At 44.3% G+C, this 22,298-nt stretch overlaps 1 protein-coding gene across 2 annotated transcripts in view; it reads right to left on the bottom strand.

Annotated features, from left to right (window-relative positions):
- Positions 1–22,298, bottom strand: part of LOC148454322 (complement C3-like) — a 284,622-nt gene that overhangs the window by 11,345 nt on the left and 250,979 nt on the right. For both annotated transcript variants that reach the window (XM_088461038.1, XM_088461039.1), the window contains exons 33-39: positions 16,252–16,303; positions 15,739–15,826; positions 12,843–12,932; positions 10,893–10,998; positions 6,012–6,101; positions 4,395–4,478; positions 4,157–4,240 (exon numbers count right to left, since the gene is read on the bottom strand). In XM_088461038.1, the coding sequence (XP_088317164.1) occupies positions 4,157–4,240; positions 4,395–4,478; positions 6,012–6,101; positions 10,893–10,998; positions 12,843–12,932; positions 15,739–15,826; positions 16,252–16,303 (594 nt within the window). The remainder of the gene's footprint in view (positions 1–4,156; positions 4,241–4,394; positions 4,479–6,011; positions 6,102–10,892; positions 10,999–12,842; positions 12,933–15,738; positions 15,827–16,251; positions 16,304–22,298) is intronic.

The following is a 22,298-nucleotide window of genomic DNA, read 5'->3' as shown; positions in this document are numbered from 1 at the left end:
ACTGTGGATATTGTATTAGGGGCACTACTACTGTGGACATTGTATTAGGGTCACTACTACTGTGGGCATTGTATTATGGGCACTACTACTGTGGGCATTGTACAAGGGGCACTACTACTGTGGACATTGTATTAGGGGCACTACTACTGTGGGCATTGCATTAGGGGCACTACTACTGTGGGCATTGTATTAGGGTCACTACTACTGTGGGCATTGTACTAGGGGCACTACTGCTGTGGGCATTGTACAAGGGGCACTACTGCTGTGGAGATTGTATTAGGGGCACTACTGTTGTGGGCATTGTATTAGGGGCACTACTACTGTGGACATTGTATTAGTGGCACTACTACTGTGGACATTGTATTAGGGGCACTACTACTGTGGACATTGTATTGGGGCACTACTACTGTAGGCATTGTATTAGGGTCACTACTACTGTGGGCATTGTATTAAGGGCACTACTACTGTGGGCATTGTATTAGGGGCACTACTACTGTGGGCATTGTATTAGGGGCACTACTACTGTAGGCATTGTATTAGGGGTACTAGTACTGTGGGCATTGTATTAGGGGCACTACTACTGTGGGCATTGTATTAGGGGCACTAGTACTGTGGGAATTGTATTAGGGGCACTACTACTGTGGGCATTGTATTAGGGGCACTACTGCTGTGGGCATTGTACAAGGGGCACTACTACTGTGGGCATTGTATTAGGGGCACTAGTACTGTGGGCATTGTACTAGGGGCACTACTACTGTGGGCATTGTATTGGGGGCACTACTACTGTAGACATTGTATTAGGGGCACTACTACTGTAGGCATTGTATTAGGGGCACTACTACTGTGGGCATTGTATCAGGGTCACTACTACTGTGGGCATTGTATTAGGGGCACTACTGCTGTGGGCATTGTACAAGGGGCACTACTACTGTGGGCATTGTATTAGGGGCAATACTACTGTTGTCATTGTGCTAGGGGCACTACTGCTGCAGGCATTGTACAAGGGGCACTACTGCTGCAGGCATTGTACAAGGGGCACTACTGCTGTGGGCATTGTATTAGGGGCACTACTGCTGTGGGCATTGTATTAGGGGCACTACTACTGTGGGCATTGCGTTAGGGTCACTACTACTGTAGACATTGTATTAGGGAACTACTACTGTGGGCATTGTATTAGGGGAACTACTACTGTGGGCATTGTATTAGGGGTACTACTACTGTGGGCATTGTATAAGGGTCACTACTACTGTAGGCATTGTATTAGGGTCACTACTACTGTGGGCATTGTATTAGGGGCACTACTACTGTGGGCATTGTATTATGGGCACTACTACTGTAGACACTGTATTAGGGGCACTACTACTGTGGGCATTGTATTAGGGTCACTACTACTGTGGGCATTGTATTAGGGGCACTACTACTGTGGGCATTGTATTAGGGGCACTACTACTGTAGACATTGTATTAGGGGCACTACTACTGTGGGCATTGTATTAGGGTCACTACTACTGTGGGCATTGTATTAGGAGCACTACTACTGTGGGCATTGTATTAGGGTCACTACTACTGTGGGCATTGTATTATGGGCACTACTACTGTAGACATTGTATTAGGGGCACTACTACTGTGGGTATTGTATTAGGGGCACTACTACTGTAGATATTGTATTAGGGGCACTACTGCTGTAGGCATTGTATTAGGGGCACTACTACTGTGGGCATTGTATTAGGGGCACTACTACTGAAGACATTGTATTAGGGGCACTGCTACTGTGGGCATTATGTATAAGGGATTAGGGCATTATGTATAAGGGCATTATGTCAAAGCCTTCCAGCTCCCATCCTAACTTGCTGCAACATGCTCCTTCCTCCGTTTACCCCATCTGTGTCACACCTGTTTGTCTGCCCCTCCCCTTTAGAATGTAAGCTCTTACGAGCAGGGCCTCTACCCTCTTGTGCTTCTCCTTACTTTACTTTCACCTACTTCTTACCCCCCACCATGGCACCTAACACTTGGTTGCTTACGCTCTGTTGCATATCTAGGTGTTATGGTCACTTATGTAGCAATGTATATTATCCATGTCCTTGTCCTATTTTTTACTGTAAGTCCATTGTCAAATAATTTGTTTATGTACTTTGTAAGGCGCTGCGGAACACTTGTGGCGCCATATAAATAAACAATAATAATAATAATAATAAGGGGCACTAATGTTGACATTGTGTAAAATGGGCACTATTGTGTGTCAGAAAATGAATAAGGGACACTACTATGTGGTGTAATGTGAATCAGGGGCACTATGTGCGGTGTAATATGAATAAGATTGTGCTACTGTGTGGTGTAGTTTGATTTGGGAATACTATTGTTTGACCACGTCCCTTTCTTTTGAGACCTTTCCTTTTGCATACCTCCCAACCATCCCTATTTTGGCGACAAAGTGTCCCAGATGGGGGGGGGGGGGGGGGGAATGGTGAATAGCTGCCATGTGCATGCATGCGGCATCTATTGACTGTAGAAAGGGACTGGGAGCAGCTCCAAGAGCACTGGGCATGTACCCAGCATGATTGGAATTACGGGGCGGCGCTCGTGATTATGGCTTTTTCCATGGGACCACACCTTAGGCGTGTGCAAATTCCGTCAGGGGGCGCCAAAATGTATCTTCAATTACAAAAAATATTTGGCTCGGGCCGGCCCTGGTTCCAACCCAGATTAGACCCTGTTTACACTGCACCGTCGATCTGGGTTATTCCCAGGTCAGCCCTGTTCACACTGAACCCGGGTCTGTCCTGCTAAACTTGTGAGGCCATAAAAAGTGGGAGTTGACTGCTCCACCACCACCAATCAGCTCAGTCGGATAACCCGGGTTGTGCCGTTTACACTGCACCATTACCCGGGTCCATCCTGGGTCCGACCATGGTAGCTACCTGGGTTGGATTCCCGGGACACTTGACCCGGGCTATTTTCAAGGGACCCTTGTATACCCGGCAATAACCCTGGTTATTGCAACAGGGGAAAAGGGGTATTAATGGATATCCCCACGCCCATTGTGGCCTGATTCAGAGAGGCACACTGTACAAAAAGCGGCTGCATCATTGGTCCGGGCGGCCGCGTGATAATAGGCTGATGTAGCAGGAGGCATGTTGTAAAAATAAACACCTCCTGCCGGCTTCTGTGATCCGCTGCCGGCTCCAAGAACGCAGCATTGGATCACTTGCGCGAAAAGCGGCCATCTGAGTGACCCTCCGGTTACTCAGGGTGGCTGGTGTTTTCACGCTGCCGGTTTGAGGAACTCTACATTGGAAGACACGGACCCCGACCTCAGGCCGCCTGGAAAACTGGGCCGACACCCCCCTCCATTTTCAAGAAGGCTGTACCATCACTGCCCCTCCCCCTCAAACAAATGCAGCATGCCAATAATGGTGCAGCTTAGGAGGGACTAGTCAGGGACAGTCAGTGATTGACACGTGTGCAGTACGGTTCCTGTGTATGCGCTGAGCGATAAACATCAAGCTGTGCTTTAACAGTCTCTGAATCAGACCCCCTAGTCCACTGTTAGTCAATAGATTTGCTCCCCACGTTGCTGTATGCCCGCCTATTACCGCTGATACACGGAGAGAGACGATCTGGAGCAGCATTAGAGAGGGGTCGCTAAACATGAACTTTATATAAGAAAATATAATTTTAAAAGATCTAGCACCAGCACAGCAGAAACAGCTACAGTATATACTGTATACCTACAGGCTGCTGTTATTGTGATGGTTGTATGATTGGTGGATATAAGAAGTTTCAGTGTATGATAATTGTCAATAGATATATAGAGGCTGGGTTGGGGATGGGATTCCGGCGCTCAGGATCCCGGTGGTCAAAATCCTGATGCCAGTATCCAGACAGGGTTAAGTTACCGACACCTGTAGATCGGTATCCTAACCGTCTCCCTCTCCTTACCCCTAACCCTAACTCTCCCTCCTGCGTGCCTAAACGTAATCTCCCCCTCCCCGCCCCCTAACCCTAGTGCCCTTCCCTCCCCCTAACACCGCTATTCACTTTCGGGATGCCGGTGCCGGGATTCTGACAGGTGTCTGGATTCCGGCGCCAGCATTCTAAGTTCCGACATCCCCTTTGTCTGGACTTTGACCGGATCCCCATTGTGGCCTACTTACCTCCCTTAATGACGGTGTTGATGGTCATCACATAGACGTCATAGTTGCCCCTGTCGTCAATTTCATGGAGTCTTGCATTGAAGACTGTGGAGGAAAACATCAGTTACTGATATTGTACAAAAACAATTAAAGGTAATGGTTAAGTGACTAATAGACTAACAATCACTCTACATCTTTAATGTTTGGAGGCAGCTTTCAGATGCATAATGATATGATAATGATATCGTAATGATCTCACCATAATCCACAGACGCCTCACACGCTTTGGTGTATCGCACAAAGGCATCAACGGCATCTAATTTTTGCTGCATGAAACAATTTTCTGCAAAATAGAAAATGCAAAGTCATCCATGTCTAAAAGGTATATTATTAACCAACACAATTATTTGAAAGCTCCTGTCTGAAGCCTTTTCGACAGTATGCGATTTCTACAATGCTACAAAAGCCTGTAATTGCTTCTGTTTCTGTCCAGATTGTAGATACAGTAATAGAAATATATTTGCAATGGGGAATGGCAAGGGATAAAGGATGTAATTGAGAAGCTATTGAAGTGCTTATTATTGCAATTAGCACAGGGTTACCACCCATCAGGGATTACTCCGAACAACATGGAAATCCGGCCCTTTGTCCAGAGTCCGGAGGGCTAGCATTTCTGGATGGGCAGTGTCTGTAAATGGAAATGCTTCCATTTTGCTGGGCTTCCCTCCCACAGCCCACCTCCAATCTGCTCCCACCTGATATCCTGTCATACAGTGAGCGTTCCATTGCCTCAGCATCTCTACAATCCCCTGCAATCTTGGCTACCATTGTACTACTGTGTACAAGGTAATTAAAGCAAGGCGAACAAGTCTCTCGTGGCATATACATGCTGGCCATGAGGGGGCTCTGACCATGTCATATAACAAGGCATGAGGGTCTCTGGTATATAAATGGGTATAAATAGGGCTCTGGTATATGTAGGGGCATGAGGGGATCGGATGACATTTAAAAGGGCAGATGGCATATGAAGGTGCATGTGTGGGCTATGATGATATACTGTATAATTTGGCATGTGGGGATTGCATATAATGTACATGTTGGCTCTGATGGCATATAAAGGGTCACATAGGGGCTCTGATGGCATATAAAGGGTCACATAGGTGCTCTAGATGGCATATAAAGGGGCATGTGGGACCCTGATGACATAACATTTTCATGAAGGGGCTGAGACTCTCGTGTACCACTCAGGGCTCTGGAGGCAAAAAAAAGGGGGCACGTGGATGAAATATGATGATATAGAGAAGTGTTTAAAAAAGGCTGAATAACTAAAATATCTGTAACCATGTGGTTTTGGCCACACCCCCTGTCCAAGTCCCCTGACCACACCCCCTGTCCAAGTCCCCTGAGCGCACCCCCTGTCCAAGTCCCCTGAGCGCACCCCCTGTCCAAGTCCCCTGACCACACCCCCTGTCCAAGTCCCCTGACCATACCCCCTGTCCAAGTCCCCTGACCACACCCCCTGTCCAGTAATCTGAAAATAAATAAAAAGGTGGCCACCTTAGATCAGCACCCTTATGTGTTGCTAAAGTATATTGAGCCACAGAGAAAATAAGTAATATGTGGGAAAATGCAGTAAGATATACTGCAAGCGTAGTAGGGTACAGTTGGAATATTACAAGTCATAAGACCATTATCTGGCTCCTTTTTGTATGACAATAACATATATTTTTCCATTTAAATGGATTGTAATAAATAACTGCTTACAGCTCTTATTTTATTTTATTTGGTTTAGATACAGTTTTTCTATTGATGTATCCTAACAATACACACGATCCACTCTTCAACACCCACAACAATGTGCTGCATTGCATCTTACCCTCAGCACAGCGGCACACCTCTCCGTAGCAGATCCTGCCCAGAAGCTTACTGTCCTCATCCACATGGTAGAATTTAGTGCAGCGGTTTTCTGTAAAAAAAAATATAGTATATACAGTATATATATATATTAGGGGTGTGCACCGGACACTTTTCGTGTTTTGTGTTTTGGTTTTGGATCTGGATCTTTCTTTGTGTTTTGGATCTGGATTGGTTTTGCCAAAACCACCCTTCCGTGTTTTGGGTTCTGGGTTTTGTGTTTTGGATCTGGATTTTTTCTTAAAAAATAAAAAAAACCCGCTAAAATCACATAAATGGGCCTTTTTTTGTTCCTACGCTATTAATAACCCCAATAACATTAATTTCCACTCATTTCCACTCTATTCTGAACACCTCACACCTCACAATATTGTTTTTAGGCCAAAAGGTTGTACCGAGGAAGCTGGATGACTATGCTAAGCGACACAAGGGGGCGGCACAAACACGTGGCCCATCTAGGAGTGGCACTGCAGTGGCAGACAGGAAGCCAATCAGCGTTATGGTGCCCATTTGCATGTAGCACGAACCCGGGAGATCCGTGCTACATGCATCTGTGTGATTGGCACAGAGCAATGACAGGTCCGTGAGACCCGTCTGTGCTGCTGTGGTAAAAAAAAAAAAAAAAAACCTGTGTAAAAAAAGAAAAAAATGGCGTGCACCCCCCCAAAAAAGAGCAACCAGCCCCGGGCATTAGTAACCCAGTGCTGGGTGTGCTTAAATACAGGGGACAAACGACGTAGGGGTCCCCTGTACTTAAGCACAACCAGCACCGGGCTAGTCAGAACCAGCGCTGGTTGCCAAAATACGGGGGACAAACGACGTAGGGGTCCCCTGTATTCTGCGCAACCAGCTCTGGGCTCTGATCCGGTCCTGGTTCTGGAAATATAGGGGACAAAAAATGAGTAGGGTTCCCCTGTATGTTCCAGAACCAGCACTGGACTTTTTCTAGCGGGGGGCTGATGCCACAGCCAGGGGAGCCCTTTCACCGGGCCCCCCAGCCGCAGCATCAACCCTGACCGCTAGTCAGCCCAGGCCGGGGATCCCTGGAGAGCTGGGGACCCCCCCAATAAAGGGGTCACCCTCTCCAGGGCACCCCAGGCCCAGGCTGATAGCCCGGGGCTATCCCCGCCACCCCTGGTGGCGGTGGGTGGCGGGTTGATTGTGTGGTGTGGTGTAAATAAAGAATATCAAACATTGTCTTTACAAGTAGAACTGCAAGTCCCAGCTAGCCTGCCCCGCATGCTGGTACTTGGAGAACCACAAGTACCAGCATGCAGGGCATTAAGGGCCCACTAGTACCTGTAGTTCACCTGTAAAAAAAATGTTTAAAAAAACACAGGACACACACACCGTGACAGTATAAGTTTATTAAACATACATACACACACACACATGTACACATACTCACCTATGTAACCTGTAGCATCGGTCCACTTGTCCGGTAAAGTATCCCTAGGGGACCTGTGAAAAAAAACATACTCACCATCTCCTATGCGAGGTTCTGTCCTCTTCGTTCCAAAGTAGGCATCCCCGGACTTGGCAAAAAAAAAAAAACGAAAACGCGATCCACGAACTTAGTACCGTTCTATAGAACGGTACTTCCCGAATGAGAGCTTAGCGGCGGGGTATCACCATGGAAACCCCGCTGCTAAGCGTTCATTGGCTGAGAGAGGTCATCTCCCGTCTCTCAGCCAATGAACGGCTCCCTCCATTGTAGTCAATGGTGGGAACCGCAGGGTAAACTTTAATAACCTTGCGGCTCCCAGCATTGACTACAATGGAGGGAGCCGTTCATTGGCTGAGAGAGACGGGAGATGGCCTCTCTCAGCCAATGAACGCTTAGCAGCGGGGTTTCCATGGTGATACCCCGCCGCTAAGCTCTCATTCGGGAAGTACCGTTCTATAGAACGGTACTAAGTTCGTGGATCGCGTTTTCGCTTTTTTTTTTTGCCAAGTCCGGGGATGCCTACTTTGGAACGAAGAGGACAGAACCTCGCATAGGAGATGGTGAGTATGTTTTTTTTCACAGGTCCCCTAGGGATACTTTACCGGACAAGTGGACCGATGCTACAGGGTTACATAGGTGAGTATGTGTACATGTGTGTGTGTGTGTGTGTATGTATGTTTAATAAACTTATACTGTCACGGTGTGTGTGTCCTGTGTTTTTTTTAAACATTTTTTTACAGGTGAACTACAGGTACTAGTGGGCCCTTAATGCCCTGCATGCTGGTACTTGTGGTTCTCCAAGTACCAGCATGCGGGGCAGGCTTGCTGGGACTTGCAGTTCTACTTGTAAAGACAATGTTTGATATTCTTTATTTACACCACACCACACAATCAACCCGCCACCCACCGCCACCAGGGGTGGCGGGGATAGCCCCGGGCTATCAGCCTGGGCCTGGGGTGCCCTGGAGAGGGTGACCCCTTTATTGGGGGGGTCCCCAGCTCTCCAGGGATCCCCGGCCTGGGCTGACTAGCGGTCAGGGCTGATGCTGCGGCTGGGGGGCCCGGTGAAAGGGCTCCCCTGGCTGTGGCATCAGCCCCCCGCTAGAAAAAGTCCAGTGCTGGTTCTGGAACATACAGGGGAACCCTACTCATTTTTTTCCCCTGTATTTCCAGAACCAGGACCGGATCAGAGCCCAGAGCTGGTTGCGCAGAATACGGGGGACCCCTACGTCGTTTGTCCCCCGTATTTTGGCAACCAGCTCTGGTTCTGACTAGCCCGGTGCTGGTTGTGTTTAAGTACAGGGGACCCCTATGTCGTTTGTCCCCTGTATTTAAGCACACCCAGCACTGGGTCACTAATGCCCGGGACTGGTTGCTCTTTTTTTGGGGGGGAGGACGCCATTTTTTTCTCTTTTTACACAGGTTTTTTTTTTTTTATTTACCACAGCAGCACAGACGGGTCTCACGGACCCGTTAGTGCTCTGTGTCAATGACACAGATGCAAGTAGCACGGATCTCCTGGTCCGTGCGTGCATCTGTGTCATTGAAATACACAGCAGCACAGACGGGTCTCACTGACCCATCTGTGCTCTGTGTCACTGTCAATCACACAGATGCATGTAGCACGGATCTCACGAGTCCGTGCTACATGCAAATGAGCACCATAATGCTGATTGGCTGAGAGCCGTGACAGACGGCTCTGTCAGCCAATCAGCACTTTGCCCATTAAAGGCAAAGGCATTTTTTTTTAAATGGCCGCTCGAGGCAAAACCTCGAGATCCGACAGCAGATCTCGAGGTTTTGCCTCGGGAGAGGGATCCGGGGCAGACAGGGAGATCCGAGCTTGGGCTCGGATCGCCCCGGATCCCCGAAGTTCGGGTGGGTTCGGTTCTCAGGGAACCGAACCCGCTCATCCCTAATATATATATATATATATATATATATATATATATATATTTCACCTGTACTAGGGCTAATGGTTTGCTAACCTCACCATCGTATGCTTTTGGTCCTGCCTACATAGGGCCACTTTCAGAAATTTTTCAAGGCCCACTTTAAATTACCAATCCGCCCCTGGCTGACACCAAGGTCAATGGGTAATTTGAAGAGAAAATGGAGTTATTAGATCAATTGCATGCATGATTTGGTAAATATATGGTACTGCCAGATCAGGAGAGGAGAACATGAAGTAGTTAAAGAGAAGTAGAAATTGTTGATAACTCCATGGCTGCCAGACCATGCTACCAATTATAAGCCCCTACATGCCCTGATATCTAGGGCCTGTTGTGACCAGTAGTGCACCTGTAAACAACAGTATAAACTATAAATAAATAAATAAATAAATAAATAAATATTACAAATAGAAACTCCCCCACACGAGCGGGTCAGGATTAGGCCGAGTAACCCCAAGATACTGCCAAATGTTTGTTCTTTGCTCTAAGGCCTGAAGGTGGAGACTATAGTCAGTCATGTACACTATTAGGAGTAAAAAACTTAGGGGGAAATGTATCAAACCATGGCGAGAGATAAGGTGGAGAGAGATAAAGTACCAAGCAATCAGCTTCAGTGATTTTTCAAACACAGCCTGTAAAATGTCAGCTAGAAGCTGATTGGTTGGTACTTTATCTCTCTACAGTTTATCTCTATTAAAGATTTGATGTATCTGCCCCATCGTATCTCAGGGACATGCTGTTTCTTATGGCTGGTACACACTAGACGATGTCTAGTGTGTACCGACCTCATTAGCGATGTGTCCCGGTGGGGTGCCTGCATCGGTAAGTGCATACACACTTGCCGATGCCCGGGAGCGACCATCATCCTCAGTGATATTCAGGGTACACACTAGACGATGTGCCAGATACGATGTCCGATCCGGCCGGATCAGACCACATATCGTCTAGTGTGCACCCGTCATTAGTGTGTGTCAGGACCAGATTAACATTGGGGTGAGTGGGACTACAGCTTCAATCCTCCACATAAAAATTGGCTGATCACCAAGATAGCATGGTGATGACCAGCTTCCCAGCTGGCCGCACAGTTGGCCATAAATCATACAGTAAGTATTACATTTCTATTTCCCTCAAAAAAAGTTAAAATTTTTCTACTTTTAGATATTTAAGTAGGGATGATGGTGCAGGGGGTAGACACGCCCACTGGACACTAGCCACACCCACACAGCACTGGTCACACCTCCTCAGCTTCTGATCATTTTCAGCTCCAGGCCAATGTAGACATCCACCGGGCTGTGGTGGTTGTCAGTGTCCTGAGATATGGCTGTGCCACCCATGAGATCCTCGTAAATGAGCACAGTCAGTGACATCATTTTCTGTTTTGTTTTTAGGCTTAATTAGTGATCAGACCACAGGGCCCAGAAGCATTGACCTGTACATCTCTTACCTGGAGAGTAATAGTCATACACTGTGACAGACGCCGGCTGTATATAACCAACATCAAAGTACTGATGGAGATTAAACTTGAGACACTCCTCCTCTGTGTGGGATGTCTGAGTGAGGATAAAATGCAATAACAGTGAATGCAGTTATATACTATAGGTTGAAAGATACAACTTTAACCATTAATCATCGTAAAACCCATATGAACTTAGGGCCTGATTGTGACGTGAATACAGTACACAAATGCTGCAGCAGACGTCTACAGGAAATAGACACCTACTATCAGCATTTGCGATCCGATTGCTGCTTCAGGCCATCTGAGAAAGCCAAAGGCTACTCAGTATGACCATATTGCCTGCATCCAGGATAGCTGTGTCTTTAAATGCAGAGCCTGACCTTGACACGCCCCCATTTCCGGGAACGCAGGCTGGCGCCACCCCCTTCCCGCTCCCAATGGGCCGCAGCCTGTCACTCTGGCTGGGGCTGTTGGGAACACTGCGAGCGTGAGCAAAACGGTTCCTGCACGTGCGCAGTTAACCATTAAACCACCTGGTTTGCATACCAACCTGAATCAGGCCCTTAGCTGGTACAATGGTAAACTCATCTTATTGCCCTTAATAATACAGTACGTAGTCGTCGACAGGCAACATGCCGAAATTCTCAGAAATGTCAACATGGTCAGAGTGTCGACATTTGGGTTAGCCCGTCGGATGGTAAGGTCAGGATTAGACACTAGAAGAAGGTTAGGGTTAGGCTGCAGGTGGCAGAGGTTAGAGGGAGGGTTAGGTTTAGGGGAAGAATAGGCATCAGCATGCTGGAGGATCAGAGGTCTGCACTGAATTGACAGGCACATGACCACCAGGACCTGGAAGTTACAGTATGCTGGAGCCACTGCCAGGGGCGCTCAGAGTGGGGGGGGACTGGGTACTAATTACCCGGGCCCGGTTCCAGCACTGCCCCCTTTCCCTCTTACCTTGCCTCCCGCAATTAGGCCATGCCCCCTTCCTCCAGGCCCGGCACGGCTCTCAACACCCCTGGCCACTGAAGCCATCAGGAGCATGGGCCATTCTAACATGTCATCATTTCATCAGTGTCTACAGATGATGAATGTTGTCATGGTCTATGTCATGTCGACATTTTGAATGTTGGCATTAGGGGGTATATTTACTAAAGTGCGGACCTTTAGAGTTGGAGATGTCGCCCCTAGCAACCAGTCAGATTCTAGCATTTATCTTCTAGAAGGTGCTAGATAAATGATAAGTAGAATCTGATTGGTTGCTATGGGCAACATCTCCACTTCTAAAAACCCTCACCTTAGTATATATACTCCTATGACTGTTAACATATCACACCCAACCCAATAAAGCACATGTAAAAGCTCAAAGCATGACAGGAATGAATATTGTCATCATTTTATGAACATTCGTCTTTTAAAAGGAGTTCTATGTATTGTCCTCCCTTGTAAATCACAAACATTTTCCAAATATCTTTACACTGATACACGTTTATATAGTACCTGTCTCTGACTGTGCCCTTAGTGTAATGATCCATCAGTGCAAGTCATTTCTCGGGATGCGTTTGGCATCCTGGCGGAGGGGATGCCGAATGCTTACAATCCCGGTGTCATAATACCGAAGCCGGGCAGAATACCGACTCCAGCATCACGACCGCTGGGATGCTGAAGGTAAGTACCGGGGTGGAGAGGGAGGGTTAGGGTTAGGCACTAGGCGGGAGTGTTAGGTTTAAGGTGTGGGGAGAGAGAAGTTAGGTATAGGCACTAGGGGCGGAGGTTAGGTTCAGGCACTAGAGAGGAAGGGTTAGGGTAGGGAGAGGGGGAGGTTAGGCATACCGACCACTCAGTGTCGGTATGTTAACCTTGTCGAGATCCAGGCGTCGGGATTCTGACTGCCTGGGTCCCGCGAGTCGGTATTTCATACCTATTCCCATTTCTCACCTTGTTAAGGTACAGGATTAGCGTGCCTTTATCAAATGCTCCTTTGTCGATCTCATAGTTGGAGATGTATCTGTCCACTCTGTCTTTAAGCTGTAATTAAAGGGAATACTGAATACAAATAGCATGTTATGTACTGTGTAAGGCGCTGTGGAACACTTGTGGTGCCATATAAATAAATGATAATAATAATAATAATAATAATAAACATCGTAAAGAAGGTTACCTGGAGTGCATCCTGCAAAGTACATTTAAGGCTCGATCCAATTAGGTGTGAATGGCGAGCAGCGAGTTTGCTTCTTGAAACTCGCACACTTCGCCGTGAAGCGCGCTCCTGAGAATTCTCCAATCCAATAAAAAATGCCTATTCGCGCTACTCGCAGTGGAGGGGTGCGAATTGACTGCCAAATGAGATTTGCGAGGAATGTATGAAAATGTGGGGAGACCATTCTGGACCCCCAAAAAGGATAATTTCATTAACAGGACCATATAGAAGGCTGGTTGTGGCCATTAGGAAGTTACTGTAGGTTTTGAAATGGTGTCAAATGGCTGATTTGTGTTTTTTTTTTTTAAATGCAAGAAAATGATCAAGAACAAACTTTTTTCATTTCATCTCACATGAATTAAACCAAAAATGCAAAAAAAAATAGGAAAAAGGGTGATTTTGGGGTACTTTGAGGGCACCTTGAAAAATGGAAAAAAAAATGATAAAAACAATGAGTTTTCACTAAAAAATTATTGCAATTAAACGTGGGGTGCCTAAACTAAAGAAAAAATAGATTTTGGGGGTAATTTGAGGCCATTTTTTTTTTTAACCTAAAAAAATGACATGTAATCATTGGACTAAATAAGCTAATTAGAAACTTCCAATTGCCTAACTGGTCATTAGGGGAGGGGGGGGGGGTGTCCAAGGGGTCTACCACAGTGTCCCTACATTTTATCCTTAAAATAAAGATTTTCCTTTCCATCTCTCACCCTCTGGGAGGTGCGAGTGGTAAGTTGCGAATTCAGTCTGCCTGATCAGTGCGAATTGCTAATTGGATTGCAAAATTAATTCGCTATATGAATTTGAAGTGAAAATCGCAACTCGCACCTAATAGGATTGACCCCTTAGAAGTGTATGTATGGGCATAAGAATGAATCAATAACATGACATGAGAAAGCACCGTTTATTCAAATATACAGGTTGAGTCTCCCATATCCAAATATTCTTAAATACGGAATAATCTGAAATACGGAATATTTTTAGCATGACTGAGATAATGAAACCTTTGCTTTCTGATGGTTCAATGTACACAAACTTTGTTTAAAGCACAAAATTATTAAAATACAGTATAAAATAACATTCAGGCTGTGTGTATAGGGTGTATATGAAACATAAATGAATATCATGTATGTACACATACTTTTTTGATGCACAGAATTATTAAAAATATTGTATAAAATTACCTGCTGGCTGTGTGTCTAAGGTGTATACAGAACGTAAATGCATTCTGTGTTTAGATTTGGGTCCCATTCCAAAGACATTTAATTATGGTATGCAAATATTCCAAAATACGGAATATTCCGTTATCCAAAATACCCCTGGTCCCAAGCATTTTGGATATGGGTGACTCAACCTGTACTGCGATTTGCATGATCTTTCAACATTACAAATGGGAACAGCCTCTGTACCACTGTAGTGAAATGCGTCAGCTTGCTCAGAGAATGTGTGATTCCTATGCTTATGAGAAAGCGCTTGATTCGTACATTGGAGAAAATCCTTAACATACAGATTAGTGAAGAGAACATTTATAGTAGTAAGAATGGTTTATATGTTTACGTTCTCACCCAAGTTGTGAAAGCACTTAAAACAGAAGTTCTCTGCATAAGATCAGCAGGCATCTATACAGGAACATTTGCATTTATTCTAATTAGTAAGAGAAACCTGGGGCTATTTTTCCTAAGTCCCTTTGATAACAGGAACCTGATGTCCATATGTGTAGATAAAATTGGGGAAGGTGGGGGAAAGGATTTCAGTAGGCGCTGTCAATTAAGCAGCTGGTTCAATAGAGGTGTCAACTCTTTATCAATAGAACATGGAAAAAACAAACAATACAATATGAACAGCGCTATATTGACTAAAAGGTGATGAATTGTTAAATTAACATATAGTCATAAGTACTCCTGCATTAAGATATGATACACATAAACAGCAGATACTATAAACATAAATATATTTAGCATTGGAGAGTGACGACTCTATATGGCTTGATTAAAAGAAAGAACAATTTATTATTGTAAACATATTCAATAATGTGCAAATTGAATAAAAACACATATAGGATGTCATTTGGGCATCCTAAAAAATTAAATGAATAAGATAATAAAAAATGAATACAATGAGAGACTCATAAAACAGTTATAATCCAATGGATAAGAATGAAAGTCATTGGCCTATTTATGTGGGTCTGGGTTAATGTCCAGCTAATGGTGTATTACCAATGATGGTACAAATATCCGCAGCCTGAAAGGCTGGTAATACACCATTAGCTGGACATTAACCCGACCCACATAAATAGGCCAATGACTTTCATTCTTATCCATTGGATTATAATTGTTTTATGAGTCTCTCATTGTGTTCATTTTGTATTATTGTATTCATGACATCCTATATGTGTTTTTTATTCAATTTGCACATTATTGAATATCTGTTTACAATAATAAATTGTTCTTTCTTTTAATCAAGCCATATAGAGTCGTCACTCTCCAATGCTAAATATATTTATGTTTATAGTATCTGCTGTTTATGTGGATCATATCTTAATGCAGGAGTACTTATGACTATATGTTAATTTAACAATTCATCACCTTTTAGTCACTATAGCGCTGTTCATAGTTTTCTAGCTTTGGATCTCACCTCTTTGAGATCACTGATAGCTGGGGCATAGCCGGTCATCATAGAAATTTCCAGGATGGTCATGGTGGCGTCCTTAGATCCAAGAAATCTGCAATATAAGTTACAGGCACTAAGGCACAGGTTCCCAAGCTTCGGTCCTCAAGGCATCCTAACAGTCCAGGTTTTAAGGATATCCATGGTTGAGCACTGATGGTTAAATCAAAAGACTGAGGTACTAATTAAGTCACCTGCGCCCAAGCAAAGTTATCCTTAAAACCTGGACCGTTAGGGTGCCTTGAGGGCCAAGGTTTGGGAGCCTCTGCACTAAGGTATATTTAGCTCTTTACAGGCCAATTATTAAGTAAATTACTAAATCCATTAATATACTTTTTAGTTTGTTTTCCTTGCAGCATAAAGTAGCTTGAAAAAAAATACTATTGCTACATTGAAGGTCTCTTTCTTCCAGGAAATGTCGAAGTTTATCACACACAGTAAAAGTAGAATTTAGCTTGATTAGTAAATAATGTGACTTACTTGGTGCAGATCTCAATGGAGACAGTTGATATTGCACCTTCTGGCTTCTTAGCTGCATGGAAAGTTTTAAATATTTTATTATTATTAAAGTGCATGTAATCTGTTAGACTTTCAATGTATGCCCACTCCTACATAACGTCACTGGTGGTTTCCAATTAACCACAAGTCTGGGCCTGATTCCACAGAAGACACAGTGTTGATGCTTTACCAGGATTCCCGACATTTATGGAATCTGCGCGTGCACCGGATCCATACTGCGCATGTGTTCTACGGGTCCGCGATGTTGCTCGCAGTTCGGCAGCAGGCTGTCAGTGATTGACAGAGTGCTGCCGTTTCAGGGCAGGGAGGGGGCGGGGGACGGCCTCCGTTAACCAAAACGGAGGCGTCAACTCACAGAGATTTTTCTGGCCTCGTTTTTGCATCTGCAGTGGTCGGCTTACGTGACCCCGTGGGTCACTTAGCTGGCTGATGGTATCACAGATGATCCGATGTTGCCTTCTAGAACACCACTTGGATCGGTAATGCATGCAGTAGGCATGATGGCTCCTGCTGCATTACCATATTAGAGTTATCGCAGCTGTTACCATGTAAGTAGCTGCGATAGTTACTCTGTATGCTGCTGAATCAAGCCTCTATCCCTTATTTCTCTATCCAATCATACAGTACTGTGTTTGCCAATGCTCTACTATTTTTATCATAATCCCTTTCTAATAATGCACTGTGACATTATAACTCCGTCCATAAGTTTCCATCTATCTACCGATGCTCTATTTCACAGGTTCTCAAATTCGGTCCTCAGGACCCCAAACAGTGCATGTTTTCCAGGTCTCCTAACATGATCACAAGTGAAATAATTAGCTTCACCTGTGGATCTTTTAAAATGTGTCAGTGAGTAATGACTACACCTGTGCACCTGCTGGGTGATCTGGAAATGTGACCTGTGTGGGGTCCTGAGGACCGAGTTTGAGAACCACTGCTCTATTTTAAGAAACTGAGAAAACTTTCTCCTACGTGTTTGCTGGAGAAAGAGCTTTTCTCAGCTTCTCCAAATTGACCAAAGTATAAACCATTGAGAAATAAGTGGTTTCTCTTGTGGTACCTCTCCAATCTTATATGCCTTTATGGATTAGTTTAACAAGCAACACATAGTATAGCTTTATGCTGCTAGCTTATCTCATTTTAAGATGGTGGTAGCTATATATAGCAAAATGTCCTGCCACTGGCGGACCTATAAAAGGTTCAGGATGTGTGGTATACATGCAGTGGCAGATTAATAGAGGAGGGGGCCTATGTGCAGTCTCCATGCAGCCCCTTTCTTTCATTGGCATGTATCAATAGGTTTTAGGGTGGAACCAAAGATTAGAACCAGGCTGCTATCATCCTAATACAATGCCATTTGGTGTTCCCACACATTATATTAGATTTGTACTCGCTAAAGGAACATCAAGGCCGCAGTATGTTCAACCACTTGAAACACAGAAAAGAATCAGTAAAAGAGATTCTCAATTGTAACCCTACAGAACTTAGTGATGACCATCTAGATTCAGCAATGGAATGATTAGAAAAATTGTAATGAAAAAAAAACGCTTATGGTGAGAAATGGCAATGATGGAAAAATATATGGCAGACCAAATAATTCCCAAAGGTTTAAGAATCAAGGAGTTACCATAATTTACGGATGCAAGTGAAAAGCTCAAATTAAACTGGGGTTATATTTTGGATGTTTGTTCCTTTACACTAATGGAAACCATATTAGGAGAAAGAACAAAGAAACTTGAGGAGATAAAACAACAAATTGATGTTCTATAGACTCTGGTGAAACCATTCTAAGGCCTACCTGAATTTGTTATCATGGAAAAGATATTCACTCAAAGAAACAAAATAAATTACAGAGAGATCATGATTATTACAGAAGAGGTAAAAAGAAACCACCAGCAATCCATAAAGGTATCATTATGAAAGAATCCACATCTTCAAACAATGAGGTGTGTTTAATAGATTTCATCCTAACAAGAAGAGGAAAGAAGAAGAACAGATGGGAGGAAAAATCAATTCCCAAGGAATTTTGAAGAGGAAAATAATTAAAGAAGAATGGATGGATGGGAAGATTAAGATTGCCAAAACAGGATTGGACACCACCACATTATAGAAAAAGAGAATGAAACAATTTCAGGTTTTAGCTAAAATTTGCTGAACAATCAAGAAATAATATCAAGAAACTAAAACATATAGAAGAAATATGGGGAACAATCAATGAACCTATGATAGATGGGAGAAAAAACACCCAACATTTTCAAAGATCAAAGACAAGGAAGAACAACCACTTGGAGGGACCATCCGTATGACTGTCAGAAAGAACATTAACTGTATTAGAGAGAAGAAGAATACATACCTTTATTAGAGACAAGGAAACACAGAACCATAAACTGGTAAGATATTCAATTTAAGTACTGACAAAGGAGGAAGAAAAGTACTGTTAAAAAAACTTAAATTTGATGCTACCATGGACCAATTTAGATATCAGGAAGTTTGTAAAAACGTTAACTCGAAAAAAAAATTCAAGCTAAATAAAAATGGAGAGGATATGGAGGAGAATAGAGGAAAAAATAAGAACTTCAAGAAAAAAATCAGCATTTTATCCAAAACATCTAAATGGCAGTCTCGTAGATCATTTTCAAAAATCCATAATTGAAGATATAGAAACATTGGAAAAAAGGAAGATAATGAAATTCAACTTATCATGTAATGAATGGGAAGCTGAGGGGGTAATAGTAAACCTAGATATAGAAGACTACAAGGAAGAAAGATACCACCAATTAAATGATGGGGTCACATATACTAATCTAAAGGGAGACCCAACAGTGAAGATTAAAACTATATTTTTTAAAATTACTAAATAAGTACATGGATAAAAGAGTAATAAAATATGAATATGATTTTCTTAATATATTGTATAGAAAAAGAGAACAAAACAATCCATTGAAACCACCAGGAAGGCGGGTATAGGTAGCCTAACCAAATATTTGTTTCAATATGTGATGCAGTATTTCAACCACATTTAATGAAGACCAAGTCATATCTGAAAGACATTAGATACACCTTATTAAAAATCATAGACAGTAACTGGAAAAACTGGAATTATCCTGGATACTGCTGATGTGACATCATTATATTCTGAAATCCCGCAACAGAAAGGTATTGAAGCAGTGAAATGGTTCCTTAAGCAAACTGACAACACAGAATATAAGAATGACTTTGTCATCAAATGAGCCATGGGCACCAAGTTCGCTACTGGCTACACCGAACTGTTCATGGTGCATTGGGAGAATGAACAGGTTTGGAACAACTAAACTTTGAACAAAGACTTAAGATGGGTACACACCTGAAAGATTTATCTGCAGATTGAATGATCTGCCGATATATCTGAAGATGATGGTCATTCATACACACTGAATGACCATCATCTATGCGGGAGCCATGGGTCCCGCTGGCCGGGAGGCGGATCTGGGGCAGAGCCACCCCACCTCCCCTCAGCTGCCACTGTGTGTTTACAGGCGATCGGCTGATCGCCCGTACACACTTGCTGATGGACAGATATATTTGTCCATCGGCTGTGCTGCACAACCAATGCAATATATCTGTGAAAGACGTCATTCACAGACATTTCATCTGTACACACTGGCTGGGGAGGCAATCGGGAAGCCGACTGCCTAAATACCAGCAGCCGGCTTCCCGACTGTCTTATCCCGGCATGGGTGAAATGCCGGGCGTCTAGATATAGATGCCCGCATTTCCCCGACGCTGGGAGACCGGCGCCCGGCATCACGATCGTAGTGATGCCGGGCACCGCGAGCGGACAGCCACGGGGGGGAGGGTTAGGTTTAGGGCTCCCGGGGGGGACTTAGGGTTAGGTACCCCCCCGGGAGGGTTAGGGTTAGGCTAGGGGGAGGTTAGGCACCCCCGGGGGGGACTTAGGGTTAGGCACCCCTGGGGGACTTAGGTTTAGATGGTGGGGAAGGGGGGGTTAGGTTTAGGTACTTAGAGGGGGGATTAGGGTTATGCACTTGGGGGGAAGTTAGGGTTAGGCACCCCTAAGGAGGGTTAGGGTTAGGTTAGGTTAGTGGATACTTACCTATCCACGATCGGGATTTCCGGTGCTGTCGGGCTTCCGCTGCGTCGCACTCTGCTGCTGTCGGGCTGCCGCTGACGGGAATTGAACCGCCGGCCATGCGGCTGACGGTATTTCATACCAATTCCACTGGCTGACGTGCAGCAGATATATTGGCTAATCAATTGATCGGCCAATATATATCGGCCAGTGTGTACCCAGCATTAGTGTCCTAGTACCATTTCATTGATGATATTTTATTTTATTTGATATTTTATTTTGCTGGAAAGGATCAGAAGAAAATCTGGAAATGTTATCTGTAAGAGTCTTAATAATGGCTGAAATATAACTTGAAGAAAAGTGAAGAAATAATAATTTTTTGGGGATCTAGAAATCTACATAGATGAAGGAAATATAGAAACAAAACGTTATAGATGCAAACAACTATATAGCAGCCACAATTGACCACCACAACAAATGGCTAAGCAGCATGCCAAAAATCCAATTTTTAAGGTTGAGACATAATTGCAGTAAAGAAAGTGAATCTGAACAACAAATGACAAACGTGGAACTGAGATTTGAATTTAGTATCGTTTAATAGCAGGGAAATAGTTCTTTCTTTGGGTGCAGCTCACTCACAGTGACATAGCATGGTAAATTTTGGACAAATAACTTATTATCTTGAAGTTGAAATCACACTGTCTCTGTGCTTATACACAAGTGACTGACACAATATATGTTATATACACTGCGGTGTAAAGAAACTGATATATCCTTGTGGGAAACAATTGCAAGCTCATACGCAAAACATACACAACAGCCTGTTTGCTTTGCAGCACTAGATTGCAGGTGCTACTATGTCAGACAAACACATACAGTATAGACACTCACAGTGAGAAAGAAGCCTGCAGCCTGTCATCCTTCCCTCCTGCTGTACTACCCATCCACTTATTAAGGGCTCTATGTATTAACATTATTTTTACTAAAATAAAGTGAAAAATTGTATTTTCACACCCTTTTCACATTATTTTAGTATCACCTATAGTTATTACAGTGTAATTGGAGTAGAATTCATAAAATTCTACTCCAACCCCTAAGTATCACTTATTTTTAGTAAGCAGATCGCATTTCCCATAATTGTAATGGGAAATGTCTCCTGGCCAAAGTCACTAAAAATAAATTGTGAAAAAATACCGGGGGAAGCCCTGTGATAATAACGCCACCTGGAGGTGGCATTCTCCAGGGTCTCCCCCGGTTACCGGACTCCTGCTCTGCTCTAACGGGGAGAGCAGAGCTGGGAGCCGGCCCCAGTAATCAGCTGTGTGGTCTAAAGAGACCACAAGCTGATCTCTGCCAAAAAAAAAGTAAAAAAAAACAAAACAAACTTACCTGACTCCAGGGACCGGTGGTCGGGGCTCCGGTGATGTCCTCCCTCCAGTCAGCTGGTCTCCCATGCTGCACTGCGGCCCGGTCGTCACCTGACAGGATCCCAGTGCAGTATGGGATGTCAGCTGACCGGAGGACATGGAGGACATCACCAGAGCCTGGATCATGCAGGTAAGTGTAATTAAGGGAGAGGGGGTCACGGGGGGGGGGGATGGGGGGTCGCGGGGGGTCCGTGATCGTGGGGTGCGGGACTTGGAGACAGGGGGAGGGCTTAGCGCCAGGGGGTAGCAGCAGCGGCCTGTCGGCGCATGCACGGGGTACTTGTCACGGTATTTTTTTGCGAAAATACCGTGATAAGTGTGCGGAGGGGATTCGCAGGGATAGAGCTTTCTCACAAGCTCTGTCCCTGCAAGGGATTTGTAGTAAATCCCTGTGATATTGCCTGAATTCGCAATGCGAATTCACTCAGTAATATCACACTACAATCTGCATTCAATATGCGGATTGTAGTAAATAGAGCCCTAAGTCTCTCTGTGCATCCTAATTGCATGTA

Source organism: Taudactylus pleione, unplaced genomic scaffold (genome assembly GCF_031769625.1).
Source record: "Taudactylus pleione unplaced genomic scaffold, aTauple2 ptg001005l, whole genome shotgun sequence".
In the NCBI taxonomy this organism is placed as follows: domain Eukaryota; kingdom Metazoa; phylum Chordata; class Amphibia; order Anura; family Myobatrachidae; genus Taudactylus; species Taudactylus pleione.
Note: the sequence above shows the minus strand (reverse complement) of the source record. Positions and strands in the feature narration are given on the sequence as shown.